The sequence below is a fragment of the Aethalodelphis obliquidens genome, unplaced genomic scaffold, assembly GCF_003676395.1.
Source record: "Aethalodelphis obliquidens isolate GAN/ISIS:26980383/991018 unplaced genomic scaffold, ASM367639v1 scaffold51, whole genome shotgun sequence".
Classification (NCBI taxonomy): Eukaryota; Metazoa; Chordata; class Mammalia; order Artiodactyla; family Delphinidae; genus Aethalodelphis; species Aethalodelphis obliquidens.
In genome coordinates, this window is record NW_020837995.1 from 33128 (window position 1) to 58816 (window position 25689).

Sequence of the window (25689 nt, forward strand, 5' to 3'; positions counted from 1 at the left end):
TCTTGATTTTGTCAAGTACTACAAAAAGTACAAAATAGGGGCTTCCCTGGTGGCGCGGTGGTTGAGAATCCGCCTGCTAATGCAGGGGACACGGGTTCGGGCCCTGGTCTGGGAGAATCCCACATGCCGCGGAGCAACTAGGCCCGTGAGCCACAACTACTGAGCCTGCGCGTCTGGAGCTTGTGCTCCACAACAAGAGAGGCCGTGACAGTGAGAGGCCCACGCACTGCGATGAAGAGTGGCCCCCGCTCGCCACAACTAGAGAAAGCCCTCGCACAGAAACCAAGACCCAACACAGCAAAAATTAATTAATTAATTAATAAAAGGTGTTGTTATAAAAAAAAAAAAAGACCTGGCACAGCCAAATAAATAAATAAATATATTTAAAAAAAAAAAAAAAGTACAAAATAGATGTGGAAATAAATGAGAGAATCACTTTCAAAGTGACTAAATTTAATTCAGTATAAATAGGATAAGGCTTAAACACCTTGAAAATATTTATATTTGAAAGCAGGATTAAAACCACTATAATGTATAAAACACAGGTGTGATGTACAGCTTCCCAGAGGCAATAACCTAAAGAACAATACAAATCAAAAAAGTAGGTTCTCTTACAACTTTACCTGTTCCTGAAACTGAGACCATGCCCTGAAGTCTATGTGTTTTTTTACTGGTGTAACTAGAAGTCTTCTTTAAACTTTTCCAGATCCTTTTCCTTTATTTAAGTAATAGTTAACAAGTCACTCTCTTTAGTGCAGAAGTCTGCCCTGCTTCATGCCATTTCACCTAACGATTTTGATTTCTTACTTTTACTCTCATTAAAGATACGACCATAATAATATCTATAATTCCAAACCCATAATATACATGATTTCATGAAAAAACTCATCTCTGTCTGAGATGCTTCATAGCACTTTTTATTTCCTCATTCCTAAAGGTGTCAATGAAGGGATTCAGCAAAGGGGTGACCACTGTGTAGAAGACAGATACCAACTTGTCAGTGGAGAAGCTGGTGTCTGGCTGAGTGCAAATGAAGATAACATGGTCCAAAAAAGAGGGCAACCACCATGAAGTGGGCTAAACAGGTGGACAGAGCTTTCCTGCGCCCTTCAGCTGACTGTTTTCTAAGAGAAAACAAGATGATGGTGTAGGAGGCGACCAAAGCCAGGAAACAGAGGGAAATGGTTCCTCTATTGGACACAATCAGCATTCCTGTGAGACATGTATCTGTGCAGGCCAGCTTGATGATAGGAGGAACATTACAGAAGTAGCTATCAATAACGTTGGGGCCACAGTAAGGTAGACGAATGGTCAAGAAGGTCTGCACCAGTGAGTGAACAGTACCCGCCAACCAGAGCACAAAGACAAGCTGTACACAGACCCTCATGTTCATTACATTGGGGTAGTGTAATGGAGCACAGATGGCTACGTAACGATCATAGGCCATAATGGTCAGCAGAAGGATCTCAGCACAGGCAAACAGATGTAGGAAGAAGAGCTGTGCAATGCAATTGTCAAAGGAAATGGTCTTTCTGTCAAAAATCAAACCCTCCAGCATCTTGGGCACAGTGACAGATGAGTGGCAGATGTCAATAAAGGACAGATTGCTCAGGAAGAAATACATGGGTGTACTAAGACGTGGAGTAAAGACTATGGTAACCATGATGAGAATGTTCCCCCAAAGGGTTAGCACATACATGGCTGAGAATGCCATGAAAAATAGTCTTTCCAGCACCCAGTTATCAGTGAGTCCCAAGAAGACAAATTGAGTCACTCTTGTTTGGTTTAGAACATCCATCCAATGAGTTTCCAAAGGATCTTGGGGGGGGGGAAACATGAACGCTAATTTAGCCTTAATATTATAGGACTGGAACTAATTGAAGTGACTCTGCATTTCTATCTGAGTTGCTTATTTGTTATCAGGGTATATAGAATATAAGATCAATTTAATAACAATTGCTATAATATACACAGTATGTATCAGGAGCCATTTCATGCCTTTTATATACACCATCTTATTTAACAATAACTGCACCATGGCATAAGCATTATTGTTCCTCTCTTGCAGATAAGTGGGCTCTACAAGAATAAATAAGTAGCCCAAACCCTTAGCCACTAGGTAGCTGGCTTTTTTCATTTCAGTCTAATCCACAGGTAACACTAAATTAATATTCCAAAATACAACTCCCAGCTAAGATCATTCACTATTTCATTCTTCCTATCAAATTAAAAGTACCTTCAAAGCCTGCAACAATCTGCTGCACATTTATTTTTCCAGTATGGCATCTTCTCTCCAGCCAAGCAAGTTACCATGCTCCAGCCATGCTACCTCCACCAGCTTACATTCCAAAATCTTTGTCTGTATTTATGTTGTTCCCTCTGCTCAGAAAACACACCCTCTAATCAACTGTACTCTCCTCATCACTGACTATTAAAACACTTCATTCTGTAAGACTACCTCAAAGAGCAGTACCTTTAAGAAAACTTAACTGAGGCAATCAAATCCTATCTCTTCCCCTTCATACTTCTTTTTTATAAAAGAAAGTATAAAATAAGATATCTGGTTTTGCTCCCCCATTAAATTGAAATTTTCTTGAAAAGCGATAGCCACATGTGACTTATCCCTTGCAGCACTTAACGTGACATCTGGCACACAGTAGTTATGCGAAAGATATTTTTATTTGAACTGAACCTACCTTTTTAGGTAACCTGCAAAAGAATCCAATTCTTCTTCACAATGGAGCTAATAACTGACTTTAAAAACCTATTTTTTTACAAAAAAAAAAAAAAAAAACCTATTTTTTTAATTCTGTAATATGATTTGTCCCCTAGGAGATATTATTGTTTAAACACTAAAGTTATATTACCTGTAATTTTCTATACTGATTGGCTGGCCGAAAACTATAACAGAGTTTAGGAAACATTTACCACAAACCATAAAAAAGATTTATAGGGACTTCCCTGGTGGCGCAGCGGTTAAGAATCCACCTGCCAATGCAGGGGACACAGGTTCGAGCCCTGGTCTGGGAAGATCCCACATGCCGTGGAGCAACTAAGCCCACAAGCCACAACTACTGAGCCCACGTGCCACAACTACTGAAGCCCACGCGCTTAGAGCCCGTGCTCCACAACAAAGACAAGCCACTGCAATGAGAAGCCTGCACACCACAACAAAGACCCAGTGCAGCCAAAAAATAAATAAATAAATTTTAAAATATATATATTTATATCTTGATCTAATTATTTCACTTGTAGGAATTTCCTAAGCATCCAAACTATTGAAAAAGCTAAATGCAAGAAAACATTAATTAGAGCATTATTTAAAATAACAGTCACGGAATATTTTTTTGAAGCTTAAATGAATATAGCAAACCTGATATATAATGATATTTAAATAATATATAACTTGAATATAATGAACTGTATGCAGCCATTAGAAATGGTAATAACAAAGGATTACCAATATGAAAAAATATTGAAATATTACGAAGAATTAAAAATGAGATAAAATTTGTTTATACAGTCTCAAAATTTTTAAATATACATAGTGCCATATAAATTATCAAAATACATATAGTAGACTAGAGAAAATGCTGCAATACATATGATTAAAAAGAGTAATATTCCTAGTGTTCAAAGATCTCTTAAAATTTGACAAGAAAAGACAAATGACAATTAAATATGGCCAAAAAACTATGAATAAGCAAATCACAGAAAAAGAAATGCAAATAACAAGTATGAATAAAAAGATGCTCAACTTCAGTAGTAGGTGAAAAAAAACAAATACCTTTCGTCTCTCTTCAGATTGGCAAAGGTGTAAGGAACTGAGCACTGTATAGACTGCTACTGGAGGTAGGTGTTATTAAGAGCTTTTTGCTAAATAATCAGGCAGTACCTATTAAAAATTTAAATGCCGGGCTTCCCTGGTGGCGCAGTGGTTGAGAGTCCGCCTGCCGATGCAGGGGACACGGGTTCGTGCCCCGGTCTGGGAAGATCCCACATGCCGCGGAGCGGCTGGGCCCGTGAGCCATGGCCGCTGAGCTTGCGCGTCCGGAGCCTGTGCTCCGCAACGGGAGAGGCCACAACAGTGAGAGGCCCGCGTAACGCAAAAAAAAAAAAAAAAATTTAAATGCCCATACCGGTAACCCAAGAATCCCTCTTCTAGGACTGTAGTTCACAGAAATAAAGCAATCAGGAATTAAGGGTATATTGATATGTTTATTGAAAAATGTTAGCAAAACAAGGTACTGGAAATAAACTGAATGTTTATCAAAAGAAAAATAGGTAAATAAATTTTAGTACAGCAACAGTATGGAATATTATATAGCCATTAATAAGAATGAGTTGGATCTATGTATAATGACTTAAACAGTGGTTCTCAATGTGGCTGCACTTCAGAACCACCTGGGGGCGGTTTCTAAATTTTGCTGCTCAGGCCTCACCCCAGAAGATTAATTCAGAATCTCTGGAGGTTGGACCCATCAGTACTTTTAAAGCTCCTTGGTGATTCCAGCATACAGCCAAGATGGCAAACTATTAACTTCAAAAAATGTCAACAATATATTGTTAAGTGAAAAGAGTGTGCTATAAATATATTGTGAACCAGGAGAGAAGGGAAGGAGGAAGGGAGGGAGGGAGGGAGGAAGGGAGGGAAGAAAGAAAGAAGGAATAAACAAAGGAGCAAAGTAAGGAAGGAATCAAAAGAGATTTTATATATATATACACACACATATATATGAATATGAACTTATTTACACATATTCAAACATATATATATATTCATGAATTCTGTTTGTATGTATTTATCCCTAAAAAGAAAGATGATATGTGCTAAAGAATACACACATATTTAAACACTAGTTACCTGTGGAGGTATAGAATTGAAAGGAACACTAGTAGCATTTTATTAATTTTTATATTATACTCTGTAATTGTTCAAATTTGTATATAAGCATGGGTTACTTTGTTTAAAAACAAAGTTAAAAACACGCATGGGGGGAAAAAACAAAGGAAATGAAAATGCTGACTTCATGGGATTATGAGTACATTTTTCCTTCTCCACATCTAAGAGCTTATGATATAGTTTTATTTCTTTTTTAATTTTTAAAACATATTTATTTATTTTATTATTATTTATTTGTTTGGCCGGGTCTTAATTGTGGCAGGCAGGCTCTTTAGTTGTGGTATGCAGACTCTTACTTGCAGCATGCATGTGGGATCTAGTTCCCTGACCAGGGATCAAACCCAGGCTCCCTGCATTGAGAGTTCGGAGTCTTAACCACTGCACTACCAGGGAAGTCCCTAATATGGTTGTATTTCTTATAAAGCAATATTCTTAAGATGGGGAGGACTTTTCTCATAAACTCCTGGTCAGCAATGCATTAGTAGCAGAGAACCAAGAGCTGTTTTGCTTTCCGCTAAGGAGAGGGTAGAGGCTCTTCATAAGAGCACATAGGGTGGTGATTTCAAATAACTATGACCTTTGGCCGTCAACCTCTAAGCCTCAGTTTTCTGAACTGTAAAATAGGAACTAGAGGCATCTTTTCTATGTGAGTAGTTGTAGCAGATGTCTAGGTCTCCTGTCAAAAAGATCAATAGAGAAACCAGGGAATGGGAAGAATCTCTGGCTTTGAAGAGCATCATTAAAAATTGAAGCTCAGGCCTTAGCAGGACTGGGTGGGGTAATGCCAGCCTTTCCAGGCAGGGTGGGCTGGGAACTACCCTCAGCCTTGGCTCTGAATTAATTCCCCCCACCTAGGCGGTAGCACGGGAACCCTCCACACGGTTCCGGCTTTTCTCAGGAGGCTGTCAGCCCTGCCCACCCACCTCATCTCCTGCACTGTTGGCCGCCCAGCTTCCAGGTGTCTGCTCCTCTGGTGAGATGGGGCCAGTAGACGCTCTCCTCAGCTCCTTGCCTGGGTGGGCAAGTCAGCCTCTAGGGCCGGCAGAAATCCTCATTTGAGGGTCCCACCGAGTTCCCTGGTCAGAGTGCTGCAGCTGAGTAGATAGGCTGCTTGGGAATACTGCTCAGGTGCTGCAGAAAGCCTTCTTGGAATCTGACATGTTATCACTTTGGGACCATTGGCCAGCTGCTTCTGACTTGGCCACTTGAAGGCTCAGACTGTCCCAGTCTCTGAACTGAAGAGAACCAAGACTATTAGCATATCTCTCACCACCATCAATGCAAGGTATTTCAATGAAGAGTATCAGGAGGACAACTACAAATCCCACACTGGCATGTGCAAGTTCTGAGGAATGGTGGAATAACCCAATGTGTCTGGGTGACCTTTGGAGACAGCTGAGATAGAGCTACAACAGGGCAGTAGCGGACACCAAACTCATAGCCCATCTTCCCCAGCCGTGTGGCTGACAGGGTCTTGGTGCTCCAGCCGGCTGTCAGGCCTGAGCCTCCGAGGTAGGAGAGCCGAATTCAGGACACTGGTCCACCAGAGACCTCCTGGCCCCACGTAATATCAGTCGGCAAGAGCTCTCCCAGACATCTCCATCTCAACACTAAGACCCAGCTTCACTCAATGACCAGCAAGCTCCAGTGCTGGACACCCCATGCCAAACAACTAGCAATGCAGGAACACAACCCCACCCATTAGCAGAGAGGCTGCCTAAAATCATAATAAGCTCACAGACACCACAAAACACACAACTGGATGCAGTCCTGTCCACTAGAAAGACAAGATCCAACCTCATCCACCAGAACACAGGCACCAGTCTCCTCCACCAGGAAGCCTACACAACCCACTAAGCCAACCTTACCCACTAGGAGCAGACACCAAAAACAACGGGAACAACGAAACAGCAGCCTGTGAAAAGGAGACCCCAAACACAGTAAGTTAAGGAAAATGAGAAGACAGAGAAATACACAGCAGATGAAGGAGCAAGGTAAAAACCCACCAGACCACACAAATGACGAGGAAGTAGGCAGTCTACCTGAAAAAGAATTCAGAGTAATGATAGTAAAGATGATCCAAAATCTTAGACATAGAATGGAGAAAATACAAGAAATGATTAACAAGGACCTAGAAGAACTAAAGAGCAAACAAACAATGATGAACAACATTGAACAATAAATGAAATTTAAAATTCTCTAGAAGGAATCAATAGCAGAATAACTGATGCAGAAGAATTGATAAGTGACCTGGAAGATAAAATAGTGGAAATAACTCCCGCAGAGCAGAATAAAGAAAAAAGAATGAAAAGAATTGAGAACAGTCTCAGAGACCTCTGGGACAACATTAAACACACCAACATTCGAATTATAGGGGTCCCAGAAGAAGAGAAAAAGAAAGGTTCTGAGAAAATATTTGCAGAGATTATAGTTGAAAACTTCCCTAATATGGGAAAGGAAATAGTCAATCAAGTCAAGGAAGTGCAGAGAGTCCCATACAGGATAAATCCAAGGAGAAACACACCAAGACACATATTAATCAAACTATCAAAAATTAACTACAGAGAAAAATATTAAAAGGAGCAAGGGAAAAACAACAAATAACATACAAGGGAATCCCCATAAGGTTAACAGCTTATCTTTCAGCAGAAACTCTGCAAGCCGAAAGGGTGTGGCAGGACATATTTAAAGTGATGAAAGGTAAAAACCTACAACCAAGATTACTGTATCCAGCAAGGATCTCATTCAGATTCAGCAGAGAAGTTAAAATCTTTACAGACGAGCAAAAGCTAAGAGAATTCAGCACCACTAAAACCAGCTTTACAGCAAATGCTAAAGGAACTTTTCTAGGCAGGAAACACAAAAGAAGAAAAAGACCTACAATAACAAACCCAAAACAATTAAGAAAATGGAAATAGGAACATACATATCAATAACTATCTTAAATGTAAATGGATTAAATACTCCAACCAAAACATAGACTGGCTGAATGGATACAAAAAGAAGACCCGTATATATGCTGTCTACAAGAGACCCACTTCAGACCTAGGGACACATACAGACTGAAAGTGAGGGGATGGAAAAAGGTATTCCATGCAAATGGAAATCAAAAGAAAGCTGGAGTAGCAATTCTCATATCAGACAAAATAGACTTTAAAATAAAGACTATAAGGGACAAAGAAGGACACTACATAATGATCAAGGGATCAAACCAAGAAGAAGAGATAACAATTGTAAATCTTTATGCACCCAACATAGGAGCACCTCAATACATAAGGCAAATGCTAACAGCCATAGAAGGGGAAATCGACAGTAACACAATCATAGTAGGGGACTTCAACACCCCACTTTCACCAAAGGACAGACTATCCAAAATGAAAACAAATAAGGAAACACAAGCTTTAAATGACACATTAAACAAGATGGACTTAATTGATATTTATAGGACATTCCATCCAAAAACAACAGAATACACTTTCTTCTCAAGTGCTCATGGAACATTCTCCAGGATAGATCATATCTTGGGTCACAAATCAAGCCTTGGTAAATTTAAGAAAATTGAAATCATATCAGGCGTCTTTTCTGAAAACAATGCTGTAAGACTAGATATCAATTATAGGAAAAAAAACTGTAAAAAATACAAACTTATGGAGGCTAAACAATACACTACTAAATAACCAAGAGATCACTGAAGAAATCAAAGAGAAAGTCAAAAAATACCTAGAAACAAAGGACAATGAAAACACGATGACCCAAAACCTATGGGATGCAGCAAAAGCAGTTCTAAGAGGGAAGTTTATAGCAATACAAGCCTACCTCAAGAAACAAGAAACATCTCAAATAAACAACCTAACGTTACACCTAAAGCAATTAGAGAAAGAAGAACACAAAATACCCAAAGTTAGCAAAAGGAAAGAAATAAAGATCAGATCAGAAATAAATGAAAAAGAAATGAAGGAAACGATAGCAAAGATCAATAAAACTAAAAGCTTGTTCTTTGAAAAGATAAACAAAATTGATAAACCATTAGCCAGACTCATCAAAAAAAAAAGGAAGAAGACTCATATCAATAGAATTAGAAATGAAAAGAAGTAACAACTGGCACTGCAGAAATACAAAGGATCATGAGAGATTACTACAAGCAACTATATGCCAATAAAATGGACAACCTGGAAGAAATGGACAAATTCCTAGAAAAGCACAACCTTCCAAGATTGAACCAGGAAGAAATAGAAAATATAAACAGAGCAATCACAAGCACTGAAATTGAAACTGTGATTAAAAGTCTTCCAGCAAACAAAAGCCCAGGACCAGATGACTTCACAGGCAACTTTTTTCAAACATTTCGAGAAGAGCTAACACCTATCCTTCTCAAACTCTTCCAAAATATAGCAGAGGAAGGAACACTCCCAAACTCATTCTACGAGGCCAACATCACCCTGATACCAAAACCAGACAAAGATGTCACAAAAAAAGAAAACTACAGGCCAACATCACTGATAAACATAGATGCAAAAATCTTCAACAAAATACTAGCAAACAGAATCCAACAGCACGTTAAAAGGATCATACATCATGGTCAAGTGGGGTTTATCCCAGGAATGCAAGGATTCTTCAATATACACAAATCAATCAATGTGGTAAATCATATTAACAAATTGAAGGAGAAAAAAACATATGAACATCTCAATAAATGCAGAAAAAGCTTTCGACAAATCCAACACCATTTTTGATAAAAACCCTCCAGAAAGTAGGTGTAGAGGGAACTTACCTCAACATAATAAAAGCCATATATGACAAACTCACAGCTAACGTTGTTCTCAATGGTGAAAAACTAAACCATTTCCACTAGGATCAGGAACAGGACAAGGTTGTCCACTCTCACCACTATTATTCAAATTAGTTTTGGAAGTTTTAGCCACAGAAATCAGAGAAGAAAAAGAAATAAAAGGAATCCAAATTGGAAAAGAAGAAGTAAAACTGTCACTGTTTGCAGATGACATGATACTATACATAGAGAATCCTAAGGATGCTACCAGAAAACTACTAGAGCTAATCAATGAATTTGGTAAAGTAGCAGGATACAAAATTAATGCACAGAAATCTCTTGCATTCCTATACACTAATGATGAAAAATCTGAAAAAGAAATTAAGGAAACACTCCCATTTACCATTGCAATCCCACTACTGGCATATACCCTGAGAAAACCATAATGCAAAAAGAGTCATGTACCACAATGTTCATTGTAGCACTATTTACAATAGCCAGGATGTGGAAGCAACCTAAGTGTCCATCGACAGATGAATGGATAAAGAAGATGTGGCACATATATACAGTGGAATATTACTCAGCCATAAAAAGAAATGAAATTGAGTTATTTGTAGTGAGGTGGATGGACCTAGAATCAGTCATACAGAGTGAAGTAAGTCAGGAGAAAAACAATGGTTCTGAAGAACCTAGAGGCAGGACAGGAATAAAGACACAGACATGGAGAGTGGACTTGAGAACATGGGGAGAGGGAGGGGTGGCCTGGGACAAGGTGAGATAGTGGCATGTACATATATACAAATGTAGAATGGATGGCTCGTGGGAAGCAGCTACATAGCACAGGGAGATCAGCTCTATGCTTTGTGACCACCTAGAGCGGTGGGATAAGGAGGGGGTGAGAGGGAGACGCAAGAGGGAGGGGATATGGGGCTATGTCTATACGTATGGCTGATTCACTTTGTTATACAGCAGAAGCTAATGCATCATTGTAGAGCAATTACACTACAATAAAGATGTTGAAAAAAAATTGAAGCTCATGCATATTTGACTTAAGAAAAATCTAATGGAAAGCACTGAGTCTTGGGATTGGCTGAAATTCACAAAGCCACAGTAATCCCCTTGATGTCCTTAGGCTCTTCCCAGGGGCAGCAGAAGGTAGTTATTGCATCTTTAGCACCAGAGAAATCTAGACAGTATTAGTAAAAAGTGGTTTTGCTCTGGTTTTAAAAAGAGATGGGCTGAGACTTTGACTCTGAGATTAGGTGACTTTGGAAAAATGACAGCCTCTCTGGGCTTCAGTTGCCTCATGTGTACAAATGGAAATATTAAACCTACCTCATGAACTGTTATAAAAGTGTTTAACATATTGCCTGGCACTTGTCACACACAGAAAGTCTGTTCTATTTATTATAACTAAGAGCTCTCTGCAAAAAACCATCCCAAAAGACCCCAAGAGAGAAAATGTAGGACATGTTCTAGGCAGCCTAAAACCAGGATGACAAAAAAGCAGATGAAAGAAAGTGAGGAGTCACTAATCAAACAATATTTAGTGAATGCCCCAGCAGGATCTGTGCCCAAGGAACATTCTTCCTGCAGACTTCACAGGACTCCCTCTTTTTCATTTTTAAGGTCTGATCTCAAATATGATCCCTCTCATGGAGTCCCTGCAGACGATTATAACTGAAAGAACACTGCCCACTTACACAATATCCTAGTCCATCTTCTTTGTAGCACTTATAAACACTTGAAATTATCTGAATTATTTGCATCCATGTTTATTGTCTGCCTCTCCAAATATAAAACCTTCGAGGGTAAGAACTAGATCTGCTTTGTTTACAGCTACATCCCCAAAACTTGTGTTCAGCAGCAAATGAGATCCCAACACCCAGGTGGTAATAAGTTCAGCAGTGACTAAGACTTCCATGCTCCAGAACTACAGAAGCCCCTGAAGAAATGCTAGGTAGGGGCTCTGCCCTAAAGAATCCATAAAAACAAAAACATATATAATCAAAGCTAACCACAGTGTATACTGCCAGTTGGAAGTAAATTTAACACTCTCCCGGTTTTTTAAGATTTCATTCTTCTGAAAAGATGCATAGCACCTCCTTTAACCTTCCCATTACATCTTTCTCTACTTCTCTTCAGCCTTTCCATTCTTTGCCCAACATCATGCTGATCTGTTTCGTTCTATATTTTTTCTTCTCTCTTTTCTAGCTTCTGAAGGTAAGAAAAAAAGTCTGGGGCTTCCCTGGTGGCGCAGTGCTTGAGAGTCCGCCTGCCGATGCAGGGGACGCGGGTTCGTGCCCGGTTCGGGAAGATCCCACATGCCGCGGAGCGGCTGGGCCCCTGAGCCATGGCCACTGAGCTTGTGCGTCCGGAGCCTGTGCTCCACAACGGGAGAGGCCACAACAGCGAGAGGCCCGCGTACAGCAAAAAAAAAAAAAGTCTGGAGGGCTTAGGAAGCATAATCAAAAATTTGGAGAAGTGAGGCACATTGGAATGGCCAATAAACCTGGAGGGAAGAAATGTACACACAAAGAATTGTTATTCTTAGTTATTAGTGACACCTGAGCAGTGCTATCTTGCTGTAAACACATTAAATTTCACTCATTCCTTGAGTCATCCAGTGAATTCACAGATGGACTGATCCATGAATAATTTGGCAGATCGGGACTTTCAAATGTAGAAAACAAGAATCAGGGCTTACAAACTAAGGATGTTAAAAAGAAAATACTGAATTCAAATCATTGAGGTCAAGTAAAAATTAGTGTTAAAGTGTCTCTTTTATTGACTTAGTAGTAGAGCTTTTTAAAAAAATTCTTTGGAAAAAATAGCTCCATAATTAAACTCACAATTGAATGTATCAAAATTTAAGCCTTGAATTAAACTTTTATTTGTACTTCAGAGATTTATTCTTTTAATCTACTAATCTAAAGACTAGTTTCTTTATGATTTTATTTTATATTTTTAATTGAAGTAGAGTTGATTTACCATGTGGCAATCTCTGCTTACAGCAAAGTGACTCAGTTATACACACAGAGACATTCTTTTTTTTAATATTATTTTCCATTATGGTTTATCCCAGGAGATTAGATATAGTTCCCTGTGCTATACAGTAGGACCTTGTTGTTTATCCATTCTAAATGTAATAGTTTGCATCTACCAACCCCAAACTCCCAGTCAATCCCTCTCCCTCCCCCCCTCCCCCTTGGCAACCACAAGTAAAGAGTAGTTTCTTAATAAATGGAGGGTTGAGAAATTAATCATAGAGATAATATGGGAACAGGATGCCCACATTCTACTATGAACACTGAAGAAAATTAGAAAAAGAAGAATGCCTACTCTCTCTGATATAATAACAAGTTCTTCTTTTAAAAGTACTTGTAGTTTTTTAGCAAGGAGCTCAATGGTGGAAATAAATTTTTTAAAGCATCCATTCTGCCTAGGCCCTTCATCAAAACTTCCTCACCCCAGGAAGTCATGATGGTTGTACTTCTTTCTTACACCAACAATAATTTGTCATAGAGTCTTTCCTAGAAAAACAAAGGTTTGATGGGATATTAGAAAGAGAAGTTGTTGAAACCCACAAAGAAACCAGCAAGACTTAAAAAGAACAAGAAAAACTACCAGGTACAGACATGCCTAGCAGATGCTGGCTCACCCTCCTCCCAGCCACCGTCATTACCGCCACTTCACAGAGAGCTTGAGACTTGAAGAACTGAGAACCTCCAAGTACATATACATTAGCAGCACACAAATGCTGACCTTCAAGACCCCCATGATGCCTTCCTTTCTCTACTCTCCAAGCCTCCATCTCATTCGCTTGCCTCTCTAGGTCTCTAATATCTTCCAACCATAATTCATTGAACCAAGACTTTTGGTCTTTAACTTCTCTTGGTTCACCCTATATCTTTGACATCACACGCATCTTGGTGTCATATATTTACATACATGTTCTCATTAGGAAAGCCACATAGTGGAAAATGGAGTGGGAAAAATACCCATAATCCCACAACTAATTTAATTGCTGTTATCATATTACTGTTGTCTTTAATTTGTTCTAATTGTATTACAAACATGTAATTCTACATTCTATTTTTCTCTCAGTATTATAAGTATATGGTTGAATGATATTTCATTGCATACGTTCCACCTCTGTGGCCATTCAAGATGTTTCTAGTTTCTCACTGTTAAAAATAATAGTACAATTTATTCTCAACGTAACCGTGAGAAATCCTATTAAAATCTAGGTCAGGTCATGTCATTCCACCAAAGATTTCCAATGGCTCCCCATCTCACATCTTGTAAAAGTGAAGTCTTTACAGTATCCTACAAGGCCCTAAATGATACAGCTCTCCATTACAGCTCTAACCTTATCTCCTACCACCCTCCCCTTCATTCACTCAGCTCCAATCATATTGACCTCCTTCCTATTCCTCAGATACTCTAAACACGTTCCCACCTGAAGGCCTTTGCACTGGTTACTTCCTCTGCTTGGAACCTCTTCCCCCAGATCCCATAGTCAATCCGTCACCCCCTTAATGTATTTGCTCAAATATTACCTTCTCAATGAGGCTTATACTGATGATCTTATAGAAAACTGAAACTCACCCAGAATCCCCAGCACTCCTGATCCCCTTTACCCTGATCTACTTTTTTACTTTTTGAAAGCACTCATCACCTTCTAACATACTATGTATTTTACTTATTTAATTAGTCTATTGTTTATTATTGTCTGTCACCTGCTTCTAGAATATAAACTCCATAAGGGCAAGAACCTTTGTATGTTTTGTTCAATGAAGTATCTAAAATATCTTAAAAAGTACATAGAACAACAGTATTAGCTCAACAATTCTTTTGCATGATTATAACTGCTCCAATATTTAAAAATTGTTTTTTAGAAATTGATTATTAGAAATTAATTTACTAACTCAAAGGTTATGACTCAAAATACAGTGCTGTCAAACGGCTTTCCAAAATGTTGGCAGGGTTGAGTTAATTTACTCATGGTTACTCAGTTAACTATTGGTTGAAATAGGATTTGAATTTTCCAAAGCCTACACTCTCTGTTAAGCCTACACTCTCTGCTTAACAGAGATTGAACCAAAAAACATAAAGTGGCCTTTAAGGAGCAAGAAAGTGCAACTATGCACATCTTGAAGGAAAGGAAATATCTCATTCATTTTTCTACCCACATAGTAAAGTGTGTGGCACAAAGGAGAAACTCGCCAAATACTCCATGAATTAATTGAAAAAATATCTGTAAAGTAACGCTGCAAGTAAGGAACATGAAAAGTCTCAAAATCTGGGGGGAAGTTGATCTGTGCATTAAAATAATTGCTCAGGGACTTCCCTGGCGGTCCAGTGGTTAAGACTTTGGCTTCCAATACAGGGTGTGCAGGTTTGATCCCTGGTCAGGGATCTAAGATTCCACATGCCTTGCGGCCAAAAAACCAAAACATAAAACAGCAGTAATATTGTAACAAATTCAATAAAGACTTTAAAAATGATCTGCATCCAAAAAAGTCTTAGAAAAATAAATTAAATAATTGCTCAGATTTTTAAGGAAAACAGTAAAAATCTTATCTACAAAGGGGCAATTGAACTAAAAGGACCAGAATCCTCACTGGACATCAGTATTGTTATATTGGTGTGTATTGTGTATATTGATATTCTTCATAAAAGGCTAAAAGAAAATGAAAATCTGTCCCTTCCTACCCTTTGCCTGTCCTTCTACCTTTCTCCAAGAGCTCTGCAATTCCCACACTAGCTCTGCAACATAGACAGTAAGAACTTTCCAGTTTTTCAAATCACTCCTCTCAGGTGTATAGTAAATTGTCGGGGATCAGACATCGTAAGCAGCAAGAGTCTCCTTTACCTCCTGAGTCCCCAGTTTCAGCCCAGTTATTTTGCTGTTTGCTCAGAGATACTCCAAACCCTATCTTCCTCTGCCTCTTCTCTGTTTCCTCCTGATCTCTAGTTCAGCACTATAGGCTCGAGTCTTTGCAAAGACACACTTAGAGAAGGCTCTTTTTGCCAAGAGGAACCTAAGTTCCATCCTAGTAGACTATCATCCTTTTAGCTTCAAATGAATTTGTAAAATTCTGAGTTGCCACGATCTTGCTTGGAGAGATCTTGTATGAGAGAACTGCCTGTGTCAGTTGAATGCCAGGGGCTTAAACCCTAAAGAAGAGACAGGTAGAAGCTCACAGGGACACAATAAACTTTGACAGCTTTACTTCTGTAATAAAATGCAATGCAGCTAAAGTTCAGAGATGTTTTGAGGCTTGCCCTGCTTTTGCATGGCAGATTGGAGCTCTGTCCCAGTTCCCCTGCCCTTAGATTTTTCCACTACTCAGCAGTTGCCTCCAGAGAGCTGAGCTAGATTAACTCCTAAATCTTTTAGTATATTGTACTTAGTTTCTTTTTTAAAGATTTTATTCTTCACAGCATATTGCATTGTTTTTTTTAAAGATTTGATTCTTCATAGTATATCCTGATATGATTTATCTGGTTCTCAATCAAAACAGGAAAAGAAACCTCTGAGACAGAAGCTGCTCAGAGGTTTTAGAGGTGAGGATTGTTTAAGGGAAGAACCAATGGTGTCCTCCTCTGCATACCAAGGAAGCACTCAACAACACTCCCTCACACATTACAGGGATATAGTCATGGTGAGTTCTGTTCCAGAGAGTGAAACTGGGTAGGGAAGCCCAGGAGAGCAGAACTATCATTCCTCAGCTGTAGTCTTCCTTATCTTCTCCAGAACAGCCCACTTCTAACTTGTATTCAGACTTCTGTGCGCTAACTTGTAAGCGCACAGAAAGGACAAGCTTTCTCTGGTGGTAATAAGGACTCCCTTGCTTAGGCAAACAAGCAAAGACTGAATGACCATCTGCCACTAGAAGAGACTCTTTCTTTCTTTGGAAGGTTGTATCATATCCAACTTTCATTCTATAAACTTGTAGTGCCTAGGCAGGCACTGTGCTAGGCATTCAAATACAAAAAGGCAGAGAGAAATGATTGTCTTGATCCCTCCCCCATCCCCAAATCCATAATCATATGACTTTTTTTGATAACTAGAAAAAAGAAACAGGTACTGTGGCAAACTCTAAAATGTGACAAGTCATAATCCGAGGCATTTTGAAGAATCTTGGAGGGTGTGTGTATTAGGGGGCAGCGGGGTGGAGGGGAGTGTAGGTGCCTTAGTAGGAAGCAAGAAACGCATTGAAAAAGTATACTGAGTTCTGAGACAGAAGGGAGGTTAAATAATTCTTATAATTTAAAAGGCCTTCTATTAACCTTCTAAACACCACACACTTATGCACCATATCAAACAAGTGATTGAGTCTTGCTCAGTACCATTTTATATGTGCGTACCCAAAAAACATGGCAAGCAATGAAAATAAAGAGGTGGTGAAACTTACCAGTTTTCTCCAACTATGCAAGGGGAGCTTAGCTAATTGTTATAATGTTCTTTCCTTTACTTCTTTCATAGTTTCTTCTGAAATGAAACAGACAGAAAGCAAAATATTAAAAAACACAAAATAAAAAACATTCTGATTTGGACATTAGTAACTGGTTTTCTATTTAAATCATTTCACCCATTTAATATTGGTCTCTGAATTTGTTAATCTCTTTCCTTCTCTGTAAATTTTGCATTTGTCCTTTTCAATACTTTTGCCTTCTTCTGCCAAGGTAGAACTAAGCCTACTTGCCATTCCATTTTAATCATTAACTACCATGGGCACCATTAGAACTATATTTGAACACATTCCAAAATCTGTTACTCAAAGGCCATTCATTAATTCAACAAACATTTATTATAGAAAGAAAGTATTTATCTTTAGCTAATATAAATTAATTGAATACTTTATGAGATATGACCTGATACTAACTTTAAGCTTAAAATTTTGTGTCAAGAAAATACAAAAGTGTTTTGATTTTGGTAATCATGTCACAATGTATATATGTAGCAAATCATCACATTGTCACCTTAAATATATATAATTTTTGTCTGTCAATTATACTTCAATAAAGCTGGAGAAAAAATATAAAAGTTTTTAAGGAGTTGTGTCAAATCAAATCCAGTTAGTCTTAGATTCTGTTATTGTCCTGCTGAATCAAAAACATTATTAAGTGAAGACTTCTTTTGTGAGTTAATATATCCAAAAATTTGGTTTCTGCTTCTTTTTACTCCTTTAACCAACTCATCTATCATATCTCTGGTACACTTGGGCAAGTCACTTAACTTTAATATTCGTTATCTGTAAAGTAGGTAATAATTTTACCCCTTTGATCATTTTTTTATTATTATTTATTTATTTGTTTATTTTTGGCTGAGTTGGGTCTTCATTGCTGTGCGCGGGCTTTCTCTCGTTGCAGAGAGCAGGGGCTACTCTTCGTTGCAGTGGGCGGGCCTCTCATTGCAGTGTCTTCTCCTGTTGCGGAGCACGGGCTCTAGGCACACGGGCTCTAGGCACACGGGCTCTAAGCACACGGGCTCTAAGCACACGGGCTCAGTAGTTGTGGCACACAGTCTTAGTTGCTCCATGGCATGTGGGATCTTCCTGGACCAGGGCTCGAACCCGTGTCCCCTGCATTGGCAGGCGGATTCTTAACCACTGCGCCACCAGGGAAGTCCCTTCCCCTTTAATTATTGTGATGGTTAATTTTTTGTGTCAACTTGGCTAGGACATAATACCCAGTTGTGTGTTCAAATACAATCTAGCAGTTGCTGTGATGGTGTTTCTAGATGTGATTAACATTTAAATCAGTGGTCTTTGAGTAAAGCAGTTTACCCTTTATAATGTGAGTAGGCCTAATACAATCAGTCAAAGTCTTAAAAGAAAAGATTAAGATCCCCAGAAGAAGGAATTTGGCCTCCAGACTTTCTTTAGACTCAAGACTGAAAGACATAGTCCTGCCAGAATTTCCAGCCTGCCGGACCTGTCCTGCAGACTTCAGATTTGTCAGGCCCCGCAATCTCCTGAGCCAATTCCTTAAAATAAATCACTCTCCCTCTTTCTCTCTCTCTCACACACACACACACTCTCTCTCTCTCCATATATAGAGATAGAGATAGATATATAAAATTTATTTCAATCGAAAGATAGATAAATGATAAATAGATATATATAGAGAGAGATCCTATTGGTTATGTTTCTTTGGAGAATCCTAGCTAATACAATTACCTTCTTTGCAATGGTTTTAGAGGTGAAAATGTGGTTTAGGTTTAGGAAAGTTTAGCTACACAGGAAGACCACTGTTCATTCTTACGAGATAAACTTCTCTTGAAGATCTTATTATCTTCTCTCTCCTTCCCTCAGTATCCACCTTAAATAAGTAACAATAACCATTATCACCTTATAGAGATGAGGCAGAAAGAGGATAGGAAAACTCTGTGTCATTAAATCAAATCAATCAACCCAGGAGCACTATTAAACTCTGACTGTCTTATAAAGGCCAAAGCAATATTCTTCAATGTATAATCAGTAACATTTGTTTATAGACCTATCTTGCTTGTTTAATATAGATTTTCCACTGACGTCAAACACTTACATCTATTCCTGTACCTCCTCTAATGATTCATTTCTCCTCTTATACCCTGTTACAGAAGCCTAGGATGTAAAATCACAGAGTACAAAATTCTGCACTGTGGATTTCAGTCTTGAAAGCTTTGTGATTTTTATCTATCTGACATAGGATTTTGAAGTGATCATTGCATGACTATAACTGAACTTGCCATCAATGAATACTCAGGGGTATTATTAAAAGTCTTCCATTCCAATGAATTTCCTGTTATTAGTCCCATTCACTTAGCAATTTAATAAGTGGACAATAAAGCCAGGAGACTCCAGATATGGAAGAGCTCCAAACCTTTGGTAATTTGCAATACACACCAGGGATTCAAAAAGTTCACTGACAGGTGAAAGCTCATCCATGAATACTAAGTAAGTGGTATCAATCCATGGGCTCCCAAAAGACCAACAAGCAGCCTGGAACTTAGTTTCCAGAAATATCTGACTCAACACCTCTTTGTTTTTTCTACTGCTTGAGTAAAAGTTCAGAGCCCAAACAATGTCCAGAGCATTTCACAGATTGCCTACCTCAAGGCAAAGAGTATCAAGATGTTTTGTAACCAGCTAGCTTTTAAATCTCCTTAAAAGAATTTTGACTACTCAGAGCAAAAACAATAATGATGCATTGTGGAATTTGTAACATGCAGGAGTAAAATATATGAAAATAATAACAAAAAGGCTGGGAGGAGGAAAAAGTAAGTTTGAAAGATTCTTATTATGTAGTCAGTGGTATTTTATTTGATGGTATGCTACATTAAAGATGTATACTATAAATGCTAGAGAAACAGCTACAAATAAAGAGGTATAGCTAATTAGATAATAGTGGAGATGGAATAAAATATTTTTTAAAAACTCAATCCACACGAAAAAAGAAAATAGGAAATAAATAGCAAAATGGTAGATTTCAACCAAACCCCATCAATAATCATATTAAATATAAATAGTATAACTTGTATCCAGAATATATAAAGAACTCTTACAATTCAACAATAAAAAGACAACCCAGCTTAAAAATGGACAAAGGATTTGACTAGACATTTCTCCAGAGAAGATTTACATATGTCCAATAAGCACATGAAAAAAAATTTCAACATAATTAACCTTTCAAGGAAATGAAAATCACAATGAGATACCACTTCACATCCACTAGGATGACTAAAATCAAAAAGACAGACAGTGACAAGTGTCAGAAAGGGTGTGGAGAAACTGGAATTAGAGAAACTTACTTGCAGGAATGTAAAATGGTAAGGTACTTTGCAAAACAATTTAGCAGTTTCTCAAAATGCTGAGCACAGAGCTATCATAACCCAGCAAATCTACTCCTATACCCAAGAAAATTGAAAATGTATATTCACACAAAAAGTTGTATATGAATATTAATTGCAGTGTTATTCATAAAAGCCCCAAAGTGGAAACAACCAAAATGTCTACCAACTGACAAATAGATAAACAAAGTGTAGAATAGCTGTAAAGCTGAATATTATTCAGTAATAAAAAAGAATGAGGTACTAATACATGATACAATATGTATCCAACTTTGCAATGTAGGAGATGGAGACACTGTGGAGTTTGATGTTTTGAGGAGAAAAGGGTATGGAGGTAGCAAATGTTACAGGCCCTACTGGAGTTCCAGTGCAAGCAGTAAATATGCAGCAGACTGTAACCATTATAGATGCTACCCACATGGTAGGGGTTTTCTACCAATTACCAGAATTACCAAAACAGTAAGAATAAGGAAAAGAACGAGGGATGGGAGAGTGGTCCAGAAGGCCAGGTCCAATAGGGCCAGCTCAACCTCAGGCCACAGTTCTCATCCTACTACACACGGAGACCTATGAGCATTGACCACAGTATTCCTCTGGTGCAGGAAAAAGTAGTGGAATGTGCTGATAACCAGGGGATAGGAGATCAAGGTAGACTAGTGTTAAAAAAGAGACATTGGGGCTTCCCTGATGGCGCAGTGGTTGAGAGTCCGCCTGCCGATGCAGGGGACACAGGTTCGTGCCCCGGTCCGGGAAGATCCCACATGCTGCGGAGCGGCTGGGCCCGTGAGCCATGGCCGCTGAGCCTGCGCGTCCGGAGCCTGTGCTCCACAACGGGAGAGGCCACAACAGTGAGAGGCCCGCGTACCGCAAAAAAAAAAAGACAGTGTAAGGGACTGGTTAAGAGCAAATTCTGAGGCCTGACTTCTAGGATTCAAATCCCATTTCTGCCACTACCTGTGTGACCTTAGTCAAGTTACTTAATCACTCAGTGCCTCAGTTTACTCATCTGAAAAAGGGGTATATACTAGTACCTTCTTGATAAGCATGGCCAGGACCAGGGTGAAGCAAGAGAAGCACTTGGGTGCAGAAGTGTACTTGTGTGTCTCTGAGTCAGTGTCTCTTAAATTTTGTTTCCCCAGATGCCTCTCTTGCCCCACACCTAGTCCCAGTCCTGCTCATAAGGTTGTTGTAAACATTAAATGAGCAAAAACACTTAGAACAGTGTATGGCATAGAGTAAGGGATATATAAATGTTAGGTAGGCATTAGCTGCTATTATTATTATTGTTGTTGTTGTTGTTGTTGTTATATCCTGGAGAAAGATCCAGAGCGGGATCTTAAAGAATTTGATTAAATTAGACAGACAAACCAAAAACAAACCAATTGTTTTTGACTCACTTCTCCCCTGGATCACCAGCAGCTCTATTGGAACCACCTTCAAAAATTCAGCTGTGTTTCCCACTTATTCCAAATTGCTCAAACCAGAATGGTCTGATCTGTAAATATGGCCTCAATACATGCAGCCAGTGTTTACAACACTAAAAGAAGGATACAGGACTCATCAAGTTGGACTAAATGATTTTCCTTGAATGGATTATCCAAAACATCTATCTGCTGAGAGAAAGACTAGTTCTTTGTACCTAAAATTTTAAAATAAATAAATTTTTACAACTTCAATTATAAATGTTTAATTATAAATGGAAGAGCTAATTGGTTATAGAAATCTCTTTTTTTTTAATTTACCATTATCTTCTCAATGGATCTGTCTTTCAAATATATGAATTGTTTCTCTCAGTTCTATAAAAGTATTTAGGCTGGGGAAAAAAGTTTTTGAGCTTCTTACTATAGCACTCTACTAAATGCTGTGAACTGTGCAGAATGAATACAATATGGTCTCTATGCCTGAGGAACTCCCAGTGCAGCCAAAGAAGCAGGTATGGGCTCTACCTTTGATAAAAGGTAAACTCTGGTAAATGGTATAATCAAGGTTTAAACAATGTGCTGTGCTATTATGGAGAAAGGAAAGGTCACAGGTGACTCACATGCAAGTAGAAAGTTTAATAAGAACCTACAGTATGCTCAGGCTGTGCCCAGAGCTGTGGCGTTACAGAAGGTGCATAAAAGCCCTGACCTCCTCTCTGACATGGATGACTATTTAGTTGGAGTGAGAAAGCTAATACACATTATTAAAAAGCAGCAAACAATGTTCCACGTTAGACTGTGGGCAGAATACTAAAAGTATTGCAGCCTTCCAGCGAAGATGAAGACCCATAGAAGCTGGAGCAGTCAGGGAGGAAAAGAGGGCTCTAGGACATGAGGAAGTACAGTGATGGAAGTGATTATGGGGCCAAGAGGTAGCCTGGCCAAACTGCAGCAGGGGAAAAAAAAAAAAAAAAAAAGCCTGCGGCAGACGGAGGAAGAGGCGGGGAGAGTAAGTCTATTTGGTAAGGATGAGTCCTCAGGCATTAGGGGAAATATTACTGTATGTACTAGCAATCTGAGAGCCAATGAAAGATTTGGGATAGACGAGGGACCTGATGCAAGTGATATTTAACAACTAGTTTGTAGAATGGAATAGAACATAAAGGTGGTGGTGAAGGGTAGCCTGGAAGTGAGAAAATGGGGGTAGGAGGGTTAGAGGTAATTCTTCAGAGGGAAGTGCTGAAGATCTGGATTAGGATGTACCTGTGGAAATAGAAGGAGAATATTTCTGCAGTATTTTATGAGACAAGACTATGAGAAGTATTTTTTTAAGTAATTTATATTTTTTTTATTTATTTATTTTTTGGCCGCGCCTTGTGGCATGTGGGATCTTAGTTCCCTGACCAGGGATTGAACCCATGCCCCCTGCCTTGGGAGCACGGAGTCTTAACCACTGGACTGCTGGGGAAGTCCCTCCACAGTATTTTATGAGACAAGGTTATGAGAAGTATTTTAATAAAAGGATCGATCTGTTGTGGTTGTTTAGGTTTTTTTCCAGGTCTCTATTTTTGGTTTTGTTTTTAAGGAAAAAGAAAAATGGAAGTAAAGACCGACTAATTAATAGAACAAAGTGCCTTCTACAGGGAAGGTAAAGCTGCTTTAGGGGACAAGATAATTAGTTGTGGTTTAGGTATGCTGATATAGGTGGGAGGGAATAGTGAATCACTCTCCTCCCCCAATCCCTCACTCCCTCCTATCGGAGAGACTCTGAGGCAAAAGAATTTTGTCGAGGCTGGCATCCATTATGACTGAGAATCAGATGTTAAAAGTGCCAAATAAAAATTCTTGCTTGCCATCCAGCTCTACAAGGATTGAGTCATTAGCCACTGCAGTCCCTGACCTTCAACACAACGCAAAAGGATTTCAGGGTGGAGCTCAGGAATGAGGCAGTCTGTGCTCTGGGAAAACTGGTAGAACACCCTCAGATAATTAGATGTTTTCAGGAGAAAATTTTGTGAACCCATTGCTTGTATCTTCCCATACTTGGAAAAGCACCAAAATCATTAACTGAGATATCTGTGCCTCGTGACTAGCAGCAACCTTCTACCGAGATGTGTGCTTCATTGCACATACCCGCCCCCTTCTCCAAAATCAGACTTACTGACCTCCCCCACTACCTGTTCAGAGCAGTTCCTCACAGCTACCTGAGAGGCTGTCTCCTGGGCTATAGTCCTTAATAAGTCCCCAAATAAAACTGAAACTCAGGAATTCCCTGGCAGTCTGGTGGTTAGGACTCTGTGCTTCCACTGCAGGGGGCCCAAGTTTGATCCCTGGTCTGGGAACTAAGATCCTGCAAGCCACATGGCACGGCCAAAAAAAAAAAAAAGTATGAAGTGTTTCTATCATGTCACCAGGCCCTCCCAGAGGAGTAAGAAAGAATCATATAATCCTCAATGCAAGGTAAAGGACCAGAGCTTTGCTAAAAGGGAGGTAGGGTATCTTTAGTATGGCTTCAGATTGTGTTGACTTAATTAATTAATAATGATAATAATGAATGACCCTGAGAGATGTGCTCACTTAATAGATCAACCTGTATAGGCATCAGAAAGCCCACAGCTCTCACTGTAGAAAGATTGAATTTAAAGAACTCAGAAGGTTGGACTTAAGGAACTCCAGAAACTGAAGCCTCCACTGGCAGGTCAGGATTGGAGGGAGGACCCATGGGGACACCCCTTCCCGTAAAGATCCAAGTCTTGAGCTACCTTCCCTTGCACAGTGAAAGGGAAAATTCAGACTAGCTAGAACTTCAATTTTTTATCTCTCTTACATTGTAATTCCCCTCTGAAATTGCCCTAACTTTCCAGTTAAGAACATCACAGGTCCTCTGGTGTATTTGTCCTGGGAAATCTGAGGGAATCAAGAAGCAAGAGGAAGGAGTTGGATCTGTCCTTCCCTATTCCCTCCTAGCTCCTGAAGAGAAAGGGAGACAATCTATGTGTGGGTGGGAGGGGGCAGGGGGCACAGACCATCTCTAGTGGCAGCAGAAAGGATCATACCCCTGAAGAAACCAGAGAGGATATGCCAAAGAGACAGTGGAATAAACACCTTCTGGCTTCCCTTTGTAAACTAGCAAAGGCTGCCCTCTAGAAGGGAAAGGAAAGGAAGAGAAGAGCACCATCCAGCTCTGGAATTACACTGAATCTGTGGTGACAAGACATTCAGGTAGGAAGTATCTACTGCAGAGTTGGGAGGTGTGAGACTAGATCTTGTGTACCCATATTTGGATCAGATGCAAAAAAAAACTGAGTCATCAACATAAAGATAATATTTAAATATTTTTTAAATATATGTGAACAACATGAAAGTTCCTTAAAAAACTAAAAATAGAACTACCATACGACCCAGCAATCCCACTACTGGGCATATACCCTGAGAAAACCATAATTCAAAAAGAGTCATGTACCACAATATTCATTGCACCTCTATTAACAAGAGCCAGGACATGGAAGCAACCGAAGTGTCCATCGACAAATGAATGGATAAAGATGTGGCACAGGGCTTCCCTGGTGGCGCAGTGGTTGAGAGTCTGCTCGCCAATGCAGGGGACACGGGTTCGTGCCCCGGTCCGGGAAGATCCCACATGCCGTGGAGCGGCTAGGCCCGTGAGCCATTGCCACTGAGCCTGTGCGCCACGACGGGAGAGTCCACAACAGTGACAGGTCTGCGTACCGCAAAAAAAAAAAAAAAAAAAAAT

General features: G+C 39.3%; 1 protein-coding gene and 1 long non-coding RNA gene across 4 annotated transcripts in view; both read right to left on the bottom strand.

Moving 5' to 3' along the window:
• The window catches only part of LOC113607918 (uncharacterized), a 68804-nt gene that overhangs the window by 8680 nt on the left and 34435 nt on the right, over positions 1-25689 (bottom strand). For all 3 annotated transcript variants that reach the window (XR_003428140.1, XR_003428141.1, XR_003428139.1), the window contains one exon: positions 17096-17172. This is a non-coding gene — a long non-coding RNA (uncharacterized LOC113607918). The remainder of the gene's footprint in view (positions 1-17095; positions 17173-25689) is intronic.
• LOC113607913 (olfactory receptor 1509-like) lies at positions 716-2528 on the bottom strand. Its single transcript, XM_027083655.1, is given in 2 exon segments — positions 716-1044; positions 1046-2528. Coding segments are annotated over 2 exon segments (951 nt in total). The 5' UTR covers positions 1838-2528; the 3' UTR covers positions 716-885.